Here is a 12,921-nt window from a genome sequence, read left to right as displayed (position 1 = left end):
CAGCTGCATTTAAATGAAGCCTATTTTTGCAGGTTGATTAAACCAGCAATTTTTCCGCTTATTATTTCCAGGACCTCAAATAATGTTTAGCTACTAGCCTTCCAGTGATCCTTAATAGATGTACACCCTAATAGCAGTAATGCAGGCATTTATCTGTATTATGAGCCACACAATGCAGCAGCTGAATAGCGATTTCTCACAGTCAATTACAGTGCATGTGTGGTTCCTTCTGTTAAAGGAGCTTTATTAATGTGTGCAACATGACCGCGTGCACTCAGCTTTATGCTGAACACAAGCAGTTGCCAAGGAAACAGATTTTCTTTCTGACTTACCCCAACAATTTATTGCCCATCATTATGTATTATTAAAAACATACATATTAATGTAAAAAGATGAAAAAAGTCTATTCAAAGGAGTTGCACCTGATAAGACTTATGTATAAAGTTTTTTTTTTTATTTTTTTTTTACCTTAATGCTATAGTAGCTTCACCAACCATTTTATTCTAACATTTAATACATTAGTTTGCTGGATTTTTTAAATTGTATTTTAAACAAAGCAGAAAGGATGTTGGCATAGGTGGGATACCAATTTGGGATTGTATGAACACTTAAATTGATGTAAATGTGTTACTGCGTTGGACTTAATTTTTTCACACATTTAAAAAAACCTACACAGCGCACAGTTGTTGTTTTTTGGCAGAAAAAACAATATTACAGAAAACAGATTATGCTCACACATGCACACCTCCATTAAAACAATGTAACAATCAGTTTTAGAGTAGACTGTGCGGCTAAACTATTTTCAAAGATCCTGCAGTACAAAACGTTCATTTATATTAATTTGCTATGCAGGGTAATTCCTTGCATTATGTTACAATATAACATTTTTATAAAAAGAATGCAATATAAAAATGTAATGGGTCAGACGAGGGGTCAAACAGCTCAGTTTGACTCCAATGTTCTTGCTGCAATCAGGCCTTGTGAACTGCTGCACAGGAAGTGATCAGAGACTGTCCTTTTAGAGAGTTGGAATGACAGGATGCGACTGTGACATCTCTCTGCCAGTCAAGGTGTTTTTATCTCATAAGGATTGTGAGAAAAAAAAAAGTGGCACCTCTCCATTAAAAAGACAAGTGTAAATACACAGCAAACCTTTACGAGCGACTGTTTCCAGTTCCAGTAATAAACCCCTAGCAAACCTTACATTTTATTATGGAAACATACCCATCTTTTGTTTGGTCCACCACCCCTGCCAGGAGTTCCACTGTCTTCTCACTCAGCCTAATGTCTGTGTGTGCATGAAGAAACCGTGAGAGAAAATCTTCAGGCGACATAAAACTGTCCCCATTCTTCTGAATCGTTGCATACTGAAAAGAACATGATTTTAAAATTTACAACTCCCAAAATCATCATTTTTCATATTTTGTGCTTTCAGATTCCCCCCCCAAACAATCCCACCCCAACACTTATGACAATTTCTGATGCTGCAGTACAGTAACCCACAATTAAAAGAACACCTGCTCACACAGTACTTACAGCTACAGAAACAGACAAAGGACTGTTACATTCAGCAGTTAAAGGGTAAACGGCTAATCAGCGCTCCAAACTGCCAGCTGGACATTGAACATCAATGATTTTTTATACACACACACACAATTCTAGTATGTCCTATAAAACTCAGTCATTAAATATTATCACATTAATGAAGTTGTACACAGTACTGTTGATTACAAAAGTGCAGTTATTCCAAAGCAAAACCTTATTTATTTATTCAGGCAATTCAGTGGCTGTACTGTAAATGTTTTTCAGGGTAATTTCTTCATCACTTTCAGGTACCATTTTACCCACCTTTAAAAATATAGACTTCAACTCTGCTGGATCAGCTCTTTTGGTCACAGTAACCTGTGGAAATGTCAGACAATATTACATTAGTACATTAATACACAGTAATTAACTTGGGCGGGGGGGTGAAACTTTTACAATACATGTTAAAAGTGAACAGTAGTGTTTGACATTGGTATGAAAATATATCAATAATAAAGTCTGCTAATTGTAGTGATGTCTTATCCTTGGACACTAGACTGATTTACGGCATACTCCTATACCTACTGTAGTAGCTGTTATTTCAGACCGGCCCTGCCCACGCCATGAAAAGGCCATATTTCAGTGTTCTAATGCCATAACAGTAAATTATACAAACCCTTAACCGCTGTTTCATAAATTACTCCAATACAACATTAAACAAACTTCTACTTCTTTTAATTTAAAATACTCTTTAATTCAACGTCATACTTTATAAAAAAGTGTCGAAAGAAAAAAAGAAAATGGGCTTTAAAATTACATACATCATTCAATCTCAGTCTTTTGGAGTAAGGGTTGTGCATGTGTTTTTGGCAGTCTAGGATTTATTAGTTTACAAAGCATAAAAGGAAAGAAAATGTGAATCTGGTTCAAAGTGTATTGCAATTTACTGTGTCGAAAATTGAGTGTTGTTCAAGGAATATGAACCAGAATGCACACATCTGCCTTGGCCATGGACTGTTCCCATATCTCAATCAAACTGTGAGATGAGCACAAAAGCAGTTCACTGCTAAGACCAACGCAATAGCATTCCAGTGAATGTGTCTTCCTGCTTTACCGGTGACAGGACCCCGTTGTACCCTGCAAAGTTTTCTACGGGCAGTAACACACAAAGTCGAATTTATAGCATTGTGGCAAAATTGCCCACATCAAAGTCAAAATGGCAATAAAGTCTGAAAAACAAAATTATTAAAAGGAAAACAAAAAAGGGCTTGGGTGAATGCTATGGTAATGAGGTAAGCAAATGTTTTTCCTTAACCTTTCAAGCAAACAAAATGATCATACCCAGCACTGCTACACAGTTGTTCAAAAAGCACATAATACCCATTCCACACCAAAGCCAGTGTTTTTTTTGTTTGTCTCACTTTGTCACTCCTTATTGTATCAGTAACGATAGATGTGTCATTTCCCTACAAATTCTACTTAGTAAATGTTCTTCTTGAAGTGTTTGTATATCCCCCTTCTTTGTGAATCATGGATGGAAAACCATGTTTTTGTTATCAAGAATATTTTTTGCCCGAAACCATTCCCATATACTTTCTAAATTCCATCTCCATCAGTGGAGTTTACTTTATTTTATTAATTCAGGAGGAGGATTGGTTTGGGTACCACCAGTGAAAAGATTCTTTCCTCTTTTCTTTTTGACCACAGCACATTTAAAAGGGCCAGTTCAGACTAAAATAACTACTGTACATTACACCTTATTTCAACTTAACAGTTTATTTTTTAGAACTGTAAGTTTAGTTTTGAAATAAAAGTATATTCCAGGTGAACATATCCTGTATTCAGTTGCTTAATTTGTGCCAAAGTCCTTAGCAAGTTTAATCAAAAAAGGAAAAAGCAGGAACGGGGTTATTCCACATCAAACAGACCAATGGTGCCCATCTCATCGTCTCAGATTCTTTTGATATCACATATGGATGTACCCGGACATGTTTTAGGAAGAATCCCAAAATAAAATTATGGTTTTTTTTGTTTGTTTTTTTAAGTTATGGCCCAATAATGGGGGTTCCCGTGACAGATCAACTGAAAAGGGGCCAAGTTTGAGAGGTCAGATATTTAAAATCACACACACAACTTTTCTTCTAGTTTAATAATGTATCAACATATTAAACCATGTGTGCTAATATTATAAAGCTAAGTATAGAAAAAAGTGCAGTGACGGCAATACAAATGCCATGCCATGCTGTACGTGTGAGAACTCCTGAACCACTAGTTTCTCCAGGTTATCTAATAACAACAAAGACTATATATGCAATGTCAGTGTCACAAGGTAATTGGTTACTGAGGCCCACATTTATAAAAGGATTGCGCAAGTTTTACATCCGTAAAACGGGCGCTGAGGGTTCTGAATTCTTGGATGGGATTTATAAAACACACACAATGGCATAAACGCGCAATTAAGACGTGATTTGCGGGGGCAATGTCTCTGTGCACTTTAGCTCATGATGCATATGTAATTATGTATATGAATATGTAATTCTGGGGCGTTTCTCAACAAAACCGCCAATTTATTAAAGCTGCCGGTAATTGCAGGACTCATATTTGCGTGATTATTTTAAGAAAAGCTGAAAAGCAGGCGTTAATTTGCCGCAGTCAGACAGAAGGCTATATAAAAGCCAAGTTGATGTGGGAGACTTGTCTGCAGCAAGAAAGATACATCATTTTCAAGGACAAAGAAACATTTAATAACATTAAATAAGCTACTAACAACCAAACGAGCAAGATGGGCCGAATAGCCTCCTCTCGTTTGTAAACTTTCTTATGTTCTTATGGTTCTTAGAAGCACTTACAAAGGTCTCCCCAGTGGCAAAGCAAGGTTCTAACGAGAGCCTTTACTTCTTAGTGTAGGCATTATTAAAAGAACGGTGGAGGAGATTAAGATGGAACGATATTCCGAGGTGCACGAAAGAAAAAGTCTCATATACAATGAGGGCTCATCCTCCACCGTTATTTTAGTAATGCCTACGGAATGTATTTTTTGTAACATGGCATTCTGGTTTTTAACAATACTGGCTCAGGCAGTATTGTTAAATTAGAGTTGGAAAGAAAATGGTATAAAAAAAACGACAGAGGGAAAGATGACGCAGTTCATTTGTAGCTATAGCAAGTACAGTTTTTCAACCATATATAGCACACAGATATGCTTTAAAATCATACCTAGAGTAAGAAACACAGACAAACATAAGAAATAGAGTTGTAACTGAATAAGACTTTAAGATATAAGTCATAGTTAAATTGAAGACGGTTCAGCAACAATACAGCTGCATATGAACATACTGCTGTACAACAATGGAAGGATTATCCACCTGTTTGACTGCCATGGATGTAAGTAAATAAAACTTATTGCTCCTGAAGTTTGAAAAGTCTATATGCCTGGAATTACTCTATACGAAATAAGAAGCTGAACTAATATGCGAAGCACAGTAACTGGATGATGCGTTGTAATGTATAAGCAACCTAGACTACAAGCTCTGAAGTGGTACATTTGTTGTTTATTAAGAAGCTACCACACACTCCATATTTTATTCATTTGTCCTGGTGATGTATTTCGAGCTTGTAACACATCTTCATGTGTTACAAGTACTGAAGTACCAAAATCTCCACTTCCATATTGGTAAATTTCAATTTTCGCTTCTGAGCATCCTCATCACCATGGCTGGTACCAGGCTGAGGTCTTTGTGTGCCATTCATTTTCACATACACAAGCAGGATTGACCCAAACCCGCTATTTATTGTGAGAGGTGTGTAATTCTCCACCACAAATGCGGTGAGGGGTATTTAAATTGTTTGATTGTGGAATCGCCTGCTTCACCTAATTAGTCTTATAAAATAGGTTGTTATTTTGACGATGAGTGCGGCCGAACTGAACACGCACATTACGTGGCTTTTTGCGGTCGGTTTTTCCCCTTTATAAATTTGGGCTTGAGTTTTGATCCCAAAAATGGCCTCCATTAAGCACCCCAGAGCCCAAAAGATACACACTTGTGCGTTTGATACAGTAGATAATAAACGTTTGGAATAATACATTGTAAAATGTATCCTTCTACTTAAATATGACCAACTTGAAACTCAAACACCCCGTGTAATGATTGCCTATGTACATTATTATCGGCAAAACTATGTGCAGTATCTATAGTATTGTACAGTTTGGCAAAATGATATTTGTATCCATCGCTTAAGGAGACTGGCCCCTATGGCAATACAGAAATGTCTTTCTAGGGCAGTTTGAGTCAGCCATTTTAATTTTCTGAAATATAATAAATCATATTCCAGGAATGTGAGCATCAAACCCATGCTAAAATGGTTCTTAGGCATGTCAGGCAGTAGATGCACTGGAAGACCACATATTCAGTGCCAACAACATATGGGTAATTGTATGTAAAATAATGTGATATCTGTATAATGTGAAATAATGTATAATGTGATATCTTGTAACAATTGTAAGTCGCCCTGGATAAGAGCGTCTGCTAAGAAATAAATAATAATAACAACATATCACTAAAAAACACAGCAGGTATCACACAAGATCTCACACAAGATCTCTTCATTTGGAACCGTGGCTAGTTGTAGGCTGAGAGTAATGAAGTTACAAGTTTATTGTCCCCGATTCTATTTTCTAGACATTATCCAAAACCATTATCCACTGCAGGGGTTCTCAACGGTATTTCAGACAAAATGTGTATCGATATCATAGGTAAACTACAAACAAATTATAAAAAACAACAAAACATTTGCGAGTTTGAAAAAATTTCACTTAGACTTATATGTATCATTTTATTTCAAATCTTTTTATTAGTACTATAATTACTGTATTATTAGAACGCTCACTGCGCCCCCAAGAAACTCCTCCCCCCCCCCCCCCCGGGTTTTAAAAACCAGTGCCCCACAATCAGATTCAGTTTTATACTAAAATATGGTTTGGTGGTGTTCATTTACAGTATTTGTCTTGCTTTTCATAATTCATCTCAAAAAGAGGACTTGCTGACTGCTGACAGACTGATGATTATATAGGTAAGCAAGATATGTCAGAGACATAACATAATATTTGAGGTTTACTTATTGTTAAGTTTGTATTCAATTAATAATTTCTGTTGGTTTTTAAAACATATGTGTTTATGTTTGTGAATCTGTTGCAATGGTAGGTTCTGTTTGAGATTCCCAACACGCTACCTTGCTATTTAAGAATTCCTGCCTGCCCAAACAGACTTAATAGGATCCGTTTTTAGTAATTGGCTAATCATGAGAGATAGCATACCTTTAACAGAGGCATTCTCTTAAAATAGGTAAGAATGTATCCAGGCTATTTACCTTATAAGAATTAAATGATGTCTGTCATTTAGTTGTTTAACAAATATATCATGTAATAGTAAACTGAAATGTATTCCATAATTTTTGCAACAATTCATAGAACTAGGATGTGTGTTGTGCGGGTTTTAAGATTGCCTCCGCTTGTCTCCCTAAATATATACATGATGAACTCTGTCCAGTTCGTAAAGGTCCCCTACAGCACAAACTTAGCCATGTCTCTATTACCTGAATCACTTGCATTTCAAGACTAGCAGTGGCCAGTGAAGGTTGACTGTATTGTGGATGTCAGTTCCTGTACCACAATTGACCTTCAAATAAATCTGCACACACACTCAGTTCGTACCTATAATTATGTTTGTTGAAAATAAATTATGTTGGGATACAAGATAGAACAATGCAAACACTGTATCTCATTATTTACTGAATCCAAGTGTAACACTGAGCACGAGAACTAGAGTACCGGTAGCAGGTACCCAACAACAAACGTACATCCACAGCAATACAACAAAAACAATGCAGTAGAACCGGTTTGGTAGATTAGATTCCCCGAAGACCGTGCATTTTGGTGCCTCGTTATGGTAACTTTAAATTTACATTCATGCTTTACCGTTTTAATCGAGTGACAGACTACTTATGTTGTAGCGAGAAGGAGACCGACTGGCTGGGATTCTCCAGTTAGCAGCAAATTCTAATTCACGGTGCAGGAGGACGGAATGAAAACACAGAGATGCTGCTACTGTTGCGATTTGCTGGTAAATGCAAAACCACTGCAAATGTAGATGTCGCTTTGAGAGCATGTTATTTGCGCCCTACATCCCAAGAAAAAAAAAATTAAATTAATTTTTTTTTAAAAACTCTAATAACAACCATCAGTAATGAATACAGTGTCCCATATACATGTGACCGGATGTCTTACTGCAAATGTCATTGATATTGAACAGAGAAAACAGCTTGTTTCTGTACTAATGAATACGTATATGTGTCTTTCTAAATTATCCTTGCACGAGTTACAAAATAGTTTTGTTTTTGTTTTTTTTAGAAGTCTGAATGTTTGTTTTTAACTACATATTACAAGTGACCTTACCTTAGCAGCCATACTTTTTACAGTTTCCTCTGCAGATTTAGTTCCTTGTGCGTGATGACGTCAACGTGGATATCACGTGAAGTCTATTATCCGATTGGATAACCGTGCATCCCTGGCAGAAGCTCTTCACGTGACCGAATTGTAATTTAATAAATCCCTGGCCCAAAGGTGTTCTCTTATCAACTCAACGCAGCAGTGTTATGGGCGGGTGTTAGGTTGGGTTGCACAGGGTTACTGATTAAATGTGTGTGCTAAAAACCTCTGTGATTTCAGTAATTCTTCAGGAAAATTGTAGAAAATTTTACACATTTAGAGGAAAATAAATATTTTGAAAGCTTTGTTTTATACATTTAAAATTTGAATTTGGGCAGTGGCACACCAAGACAAAATAAAAACATCCTGCCAAGGGTGGAGTGTTATTGCAACCATGACAATTTGAATTAAATTGGAATTGGTTGTATCATCCAATATTACAAAAAAAACTAGTGCCGTATTAAGAAATACTAAAATAAACTAAAATGTAATGATAAACCTTTCGACTAAAAGTAATTTTCAATATCTTACTGTTCCCAACAAGTCACCTTTGTTGTACAAATGTCCTACAAACTAACATTATCTTCTTGCTTCAATGCCACTGAAATAATGGATAGAAACCCACACACCTAACATTGCTTCTACCTTATGTTCAGCCAATCACCTCTCTACACCTGCCTTACAATTATTACTTCACAATCAAGAAGCAACCAATTATCCTATCAACAATTAAGAAACATGTGGTCAGTAAAAGTGACATACATTTAAAACAAATTAAATGTCACATTAAAAATCTCTTTGGGGCATACATTTGTTCTGCTAAAACCACATAGCTGCTACCATGCATTAGTTTTACTGTGATGAGACAAGAATAAGGTTAACATTGCTCAGACTGTTTTTTGTTTTTTTTGTTTGTTTTTTGGTCAGAAAGGGCTCTTAGAGCACGTAGTATTTTGTAAAAATGTATTTTGTGCTCTAAAATAATTCATAGCTTTTTTTACTGTTACTTTTTGGCTTCTCAGAGTAACAGCATGCTCCATAGTATTTTTCTCAGCATGCTTTCTTCTTTCACCAAATGTTCTTTGCTGAGCATACATTTTTCCACGAACAGTGGCAGTATATCTTATTGGAAAATCACTGTTGTAAATATAAATATACTCAAACGTTTATTTACCAGTTGTGTTGTGTTGTACACTATTTAAGTATTAAACTGGACAGCCAACCATAAATACAATAGTATTCTTTATCACATTTGACAAAAATCCTGAAGTACATCTATATCTTCATATAGGGATTATGGCATTTTGGCAGTAGTATGGGATAGTATTTTTATATTAGACATTTACCTCAAACGAGTATTCAGTTGAGCAAATGGCATTTAAGTATTTTAAACAAATGGTCATGGAGAATTCCAGCACACAGTCTTGTATGGGTTTGGATACAGTAGAGACACGGGACAATTTGTTATATAAGGGCAGAGGTTCACTAATAACCTAAAATAAACTTGGACGAATTAAAGAGAGATCATAGAAAGTACTTCCTGTGACAAATTGTACGGTCATGGTCACCATCACTGTATTTACATTTCACCACCAAAACTAATTTAAACATTATTTCCAGATAGTCTTCTTGAAAGGAAAAAAACAGAAGGCAATTTAGTACTTTCTACCTACAGTAGATAGAGCTGCACATCATAACACTTGCAACTGTGCTAAACATCATTTTTACATGTTTAAGAATGTTGTTACGTCACAAGGCCATTTTAAAGACAACTAGCTTTATTTGGTGTTTCTTTAAAAATGTTATCAGTATAAATAAACACCAGGAATAAATCAGAGCCTGCATGTGGCACAGAGTGGCAGAGGCCTGGACTACATATTGTCTGCAGTGTGTTGCCTTCTTTGGGAAGAAGATGGTAACAAATCGAACAAATTACAGCCCTGCGCAATTGCATGGGAATCATGTGCATCATACACATGGGAGGGGTCATACACAAAAAACACTAATTATCATACAATAGACGTATCCCCCAACTCAACACCACACGACCATCATGACAGGAAAAATAGACATAAAGAAGCTTTCTTACCTTTGTATAAGTTAGTGATCAGCAGATGTGTCAGCTGCACGAAGAGCACAGCGTGTGGTTTTCAATAACTCTAGCAGAATTTTTTTTTTTTTTTTTCTATGGGTAAATATCAGGACTTTCTTCCTATGCATCGGGACGCGAGATATTTATTAGGAAATCAGCACTGTCCTGACCATATAGGGACTGTTGGCATGTCTCAGATATCTAAGCTAAAGCAATACAAGTCATCTTCTTTGTTATGCTATGACTATTGCTTTCTGTAGAAAGGAAATTGACAGAGAGTTCACATATAATTATTTTTCTAATAAGTGAGTATATGACAGGTTGAATGTCCACCTGTATTGCCGTCCCATAAATAGCGATACCCTAATTCATTCATACAGTACATTATACCTGCAGTCCTCGGTGCAGTTTGAGTGGTATGATTTATGAAATCGCATTGAGAAATTTCAGAGGCGCCTTCAGTACAATGCTTATGCAGAAAGCTTCAATTTAATCCAGGCTGGAAAGCTTCAAAGGGAGGGTGCTTGTGTGTCTGCAGCTAAAACAATCTCAGTTAATGGAAACATACTGGAAGTGGGCATCTTGCTTTGATTCAATGATCTAAACATGTCTGGTTTCTGTTGACTGCACAGAAGACTAGGCTATGAAATAAACTTAAAAAAATAAAAAGCAGTAAAATGAATACTCTTTTCTTACTCTAGTGTGTACAGATGACACTGTAAACAAGGCATTTCATCTCAGTAGGGTTTATCCAGGTAAAATATTTGATTAAAAATAATAATGTGTATCTTTTATCTGGACAATTCAACAAATGGCCGAGATGATATCGTTCCATTTTTTCCAACTTCCAAGATATATCCTGGAACTACTGCTTTGTGAATTGTAAAGAACTGAGCCACCAGACAAGAATTTTTATCATCACCGTTGAGATCTGTCTGCCGTTTGAGCCTAGTACCTAACACCATAACTCAGATGCTGTATTTATCTTGCTCTTAATTGTATTATTACTTGTACTGTGATACTTGAAATGTATTTGCTTAAGATTGTAAGTCGCCCTGGATAAGGACGTCTGCTAAGAAATAAATAATAATAATAATAATAATAATAATAATAATAATAATAATAATAATAATGATAAAAAATAGTAACAAAGCAGCTAAACTTCCCTTTCATATCATCCTTACTCCCCCCACCCCCACCCCCCCCCCTACAGGAGATGAAATTAAGTCGTTTTAGGACATCACTAATTCAATTATCTAAGGATGGGGTATCATTTTGCATTGATGGTTGAAAAGTAAATTGTACTTTACCGGTCTGTCATTCACACTGACAGCACAGACAAGAAGTCTCTGATCTCCAGACAGTAAGAGCTACAGGCCAAAGTCTTCTGGGAAACTGAGTTCAGTTTCAGTATCTTCCCTTACATGCTGTTGAATGGAATTATTATGTCTTGAATTCTGTTTAGCCACTGAAAGTATTTGTAATAGCTGGCTTAATAACCATGTGGTAAATATGATACAGTATGGTTGCTTCTGACTCTAGCAGTACATTCCAAGTTAAATTAATAAGGCTGAATAATAATAATAAACAATAATAATAATAACGGATCACATACTTTTTTATGCTATAGCGATCAGTGTAAATTACATTTCCGTTACTCACTCTCAACAAGGACTATACATTTTCGCAAAAGTGGCGCTGGTATTGATAATACCATTATGTTTAAGACCATTAAAGGTTTTTCAGATTGTTCTCAATCTCAGTTAAAACACAAATAATCGCATAGCAAGATAATAAGCTAACAAGATAGTAATTGTAGAACTGTTTACCACAGGCTTCATCCTTGAGTGTTATATACCCTTCTGTGTTTTTAAATGGTTGTTGGGATTTTATTTTATAAATAATATACTGGGATGAAGCATCAGGTTAAATGTCTTGCTTTGATAGGCTGCTGTGCATTTTATATTAAAAAAATAATGGACATTTCTCAAAAGAAAATGCTATTGTAAATAGTTAATCCTGATGCAGACCAATTGTTGATAAATTAAATGGTGTCTATTTAGAATATATTATAATGTAGGTCGTGGTGTTAAATACAGTGTTGTGTATTAGTATGTGTTGAACCAGATGTTTAAGATACAGGTCAAAGGACAGGGAGTAGCTAGGGGAGGAGACTAGGGCAACGTGTTCTGAGAGTTAGCTGATGAAAATAAAGCAAATAGTTCTTCAACACAAACCTTTACAAGGCCCAGGTCAAATGTCACTAGATGTGTTAGGCATCTATAGCGCAAAATTATCTAAAGGCAGTAAAGAGGCTATGGAAGACATATATGTTGTGAGAAACCTTCACTCAGCATTGCTTGGCAGACCAGCTATTATAAAACTGAACCTAGTTTCACGTTTAGATAGTATAGATTGCCAGACTCTCAAAGACAGATATCCAAAGCTGTTCAGCAGACTTGGAGCAGTACAACAGCCGTACGAAATAAAACGTAAACCAGATGCTGTGCCTTACTCTCTTAAGACCCTGAGAAGGATTCCCCTTCCATGATGCATCAGGTGAAAGAAGAGCTCCATCGCATGGAAGACATAGGCGTAGAATAGAGGGACCAACAGACTGGTGTGCAAGCATTGTTGTAGTGCCTAAGACAGGTACTGTACGTATTATTATAATTATTATTATTATTATTATTATTATTATTATTATTATTATTATTATTATTATTATTATTATAACCTTCATTACTCATTTTGGACGGACGATATTTCTTTAACAGACATCCATTTGGATTAGCGTCAGCACCAGAACACTTCCGCAACC

General features: G+C 35.9%; 1 protein-coding gene across 2 annotated transcripts in view; it reads right to left on the bottom strand.

Moving 5' to 3' along the window:
* The window catches only part of LOC117399319 (electrogenic aspartate/glutamate antiporter SLC25A13, mitochondrial), a 58,141-nt gene extending 49,501 nt beyond the window's left edge, over positions 1–8,640 (bottom strand). For both annotated transcript variants that reach the window (XM_033998413.3, XM_033998414.3), the window contains exons 1-3: positions 7,976–8,640; positions 1,849–1,902; positions 1,225–1,367 (exon numbers count right to left, since the gene is read on the bottom strand). In XM_033998413.3, the coding sequence (XP_033854304.2) occupies positions 1,225–1,367; positions 1,849–1,902; positions 7,976–7,987 (209 nt within the window). In that variant the 5' untranslated portion in view covers positions 7,988–8,640. The remainder of the gene's footprint in view (positions 1–1,224; positions 1,368–1,848; positions 1,903–7,975) is intronic.
* Positions 8,641–12,921: the final 4,281 nt, after the last annotated feature.

Source organism: Acipenser ruthenus, chromosome 4 (genome assembly GCF_902713425.1).
Source record: "Acipenser ruthenus chromosome 4, fAciRut3.2 maternal haplotype, whole genome shotgun sequence".
Classification (NCBI taxonomy): Eukaryota; Metazoa; Chordata; class Actinopteri; order Acipenseriformes; family Acipenseridae; genus Acipenser; species Acipenser ruthenus.
This window is presented reverse-complemented; position numbering and strand designations above follow the sequence as displayed.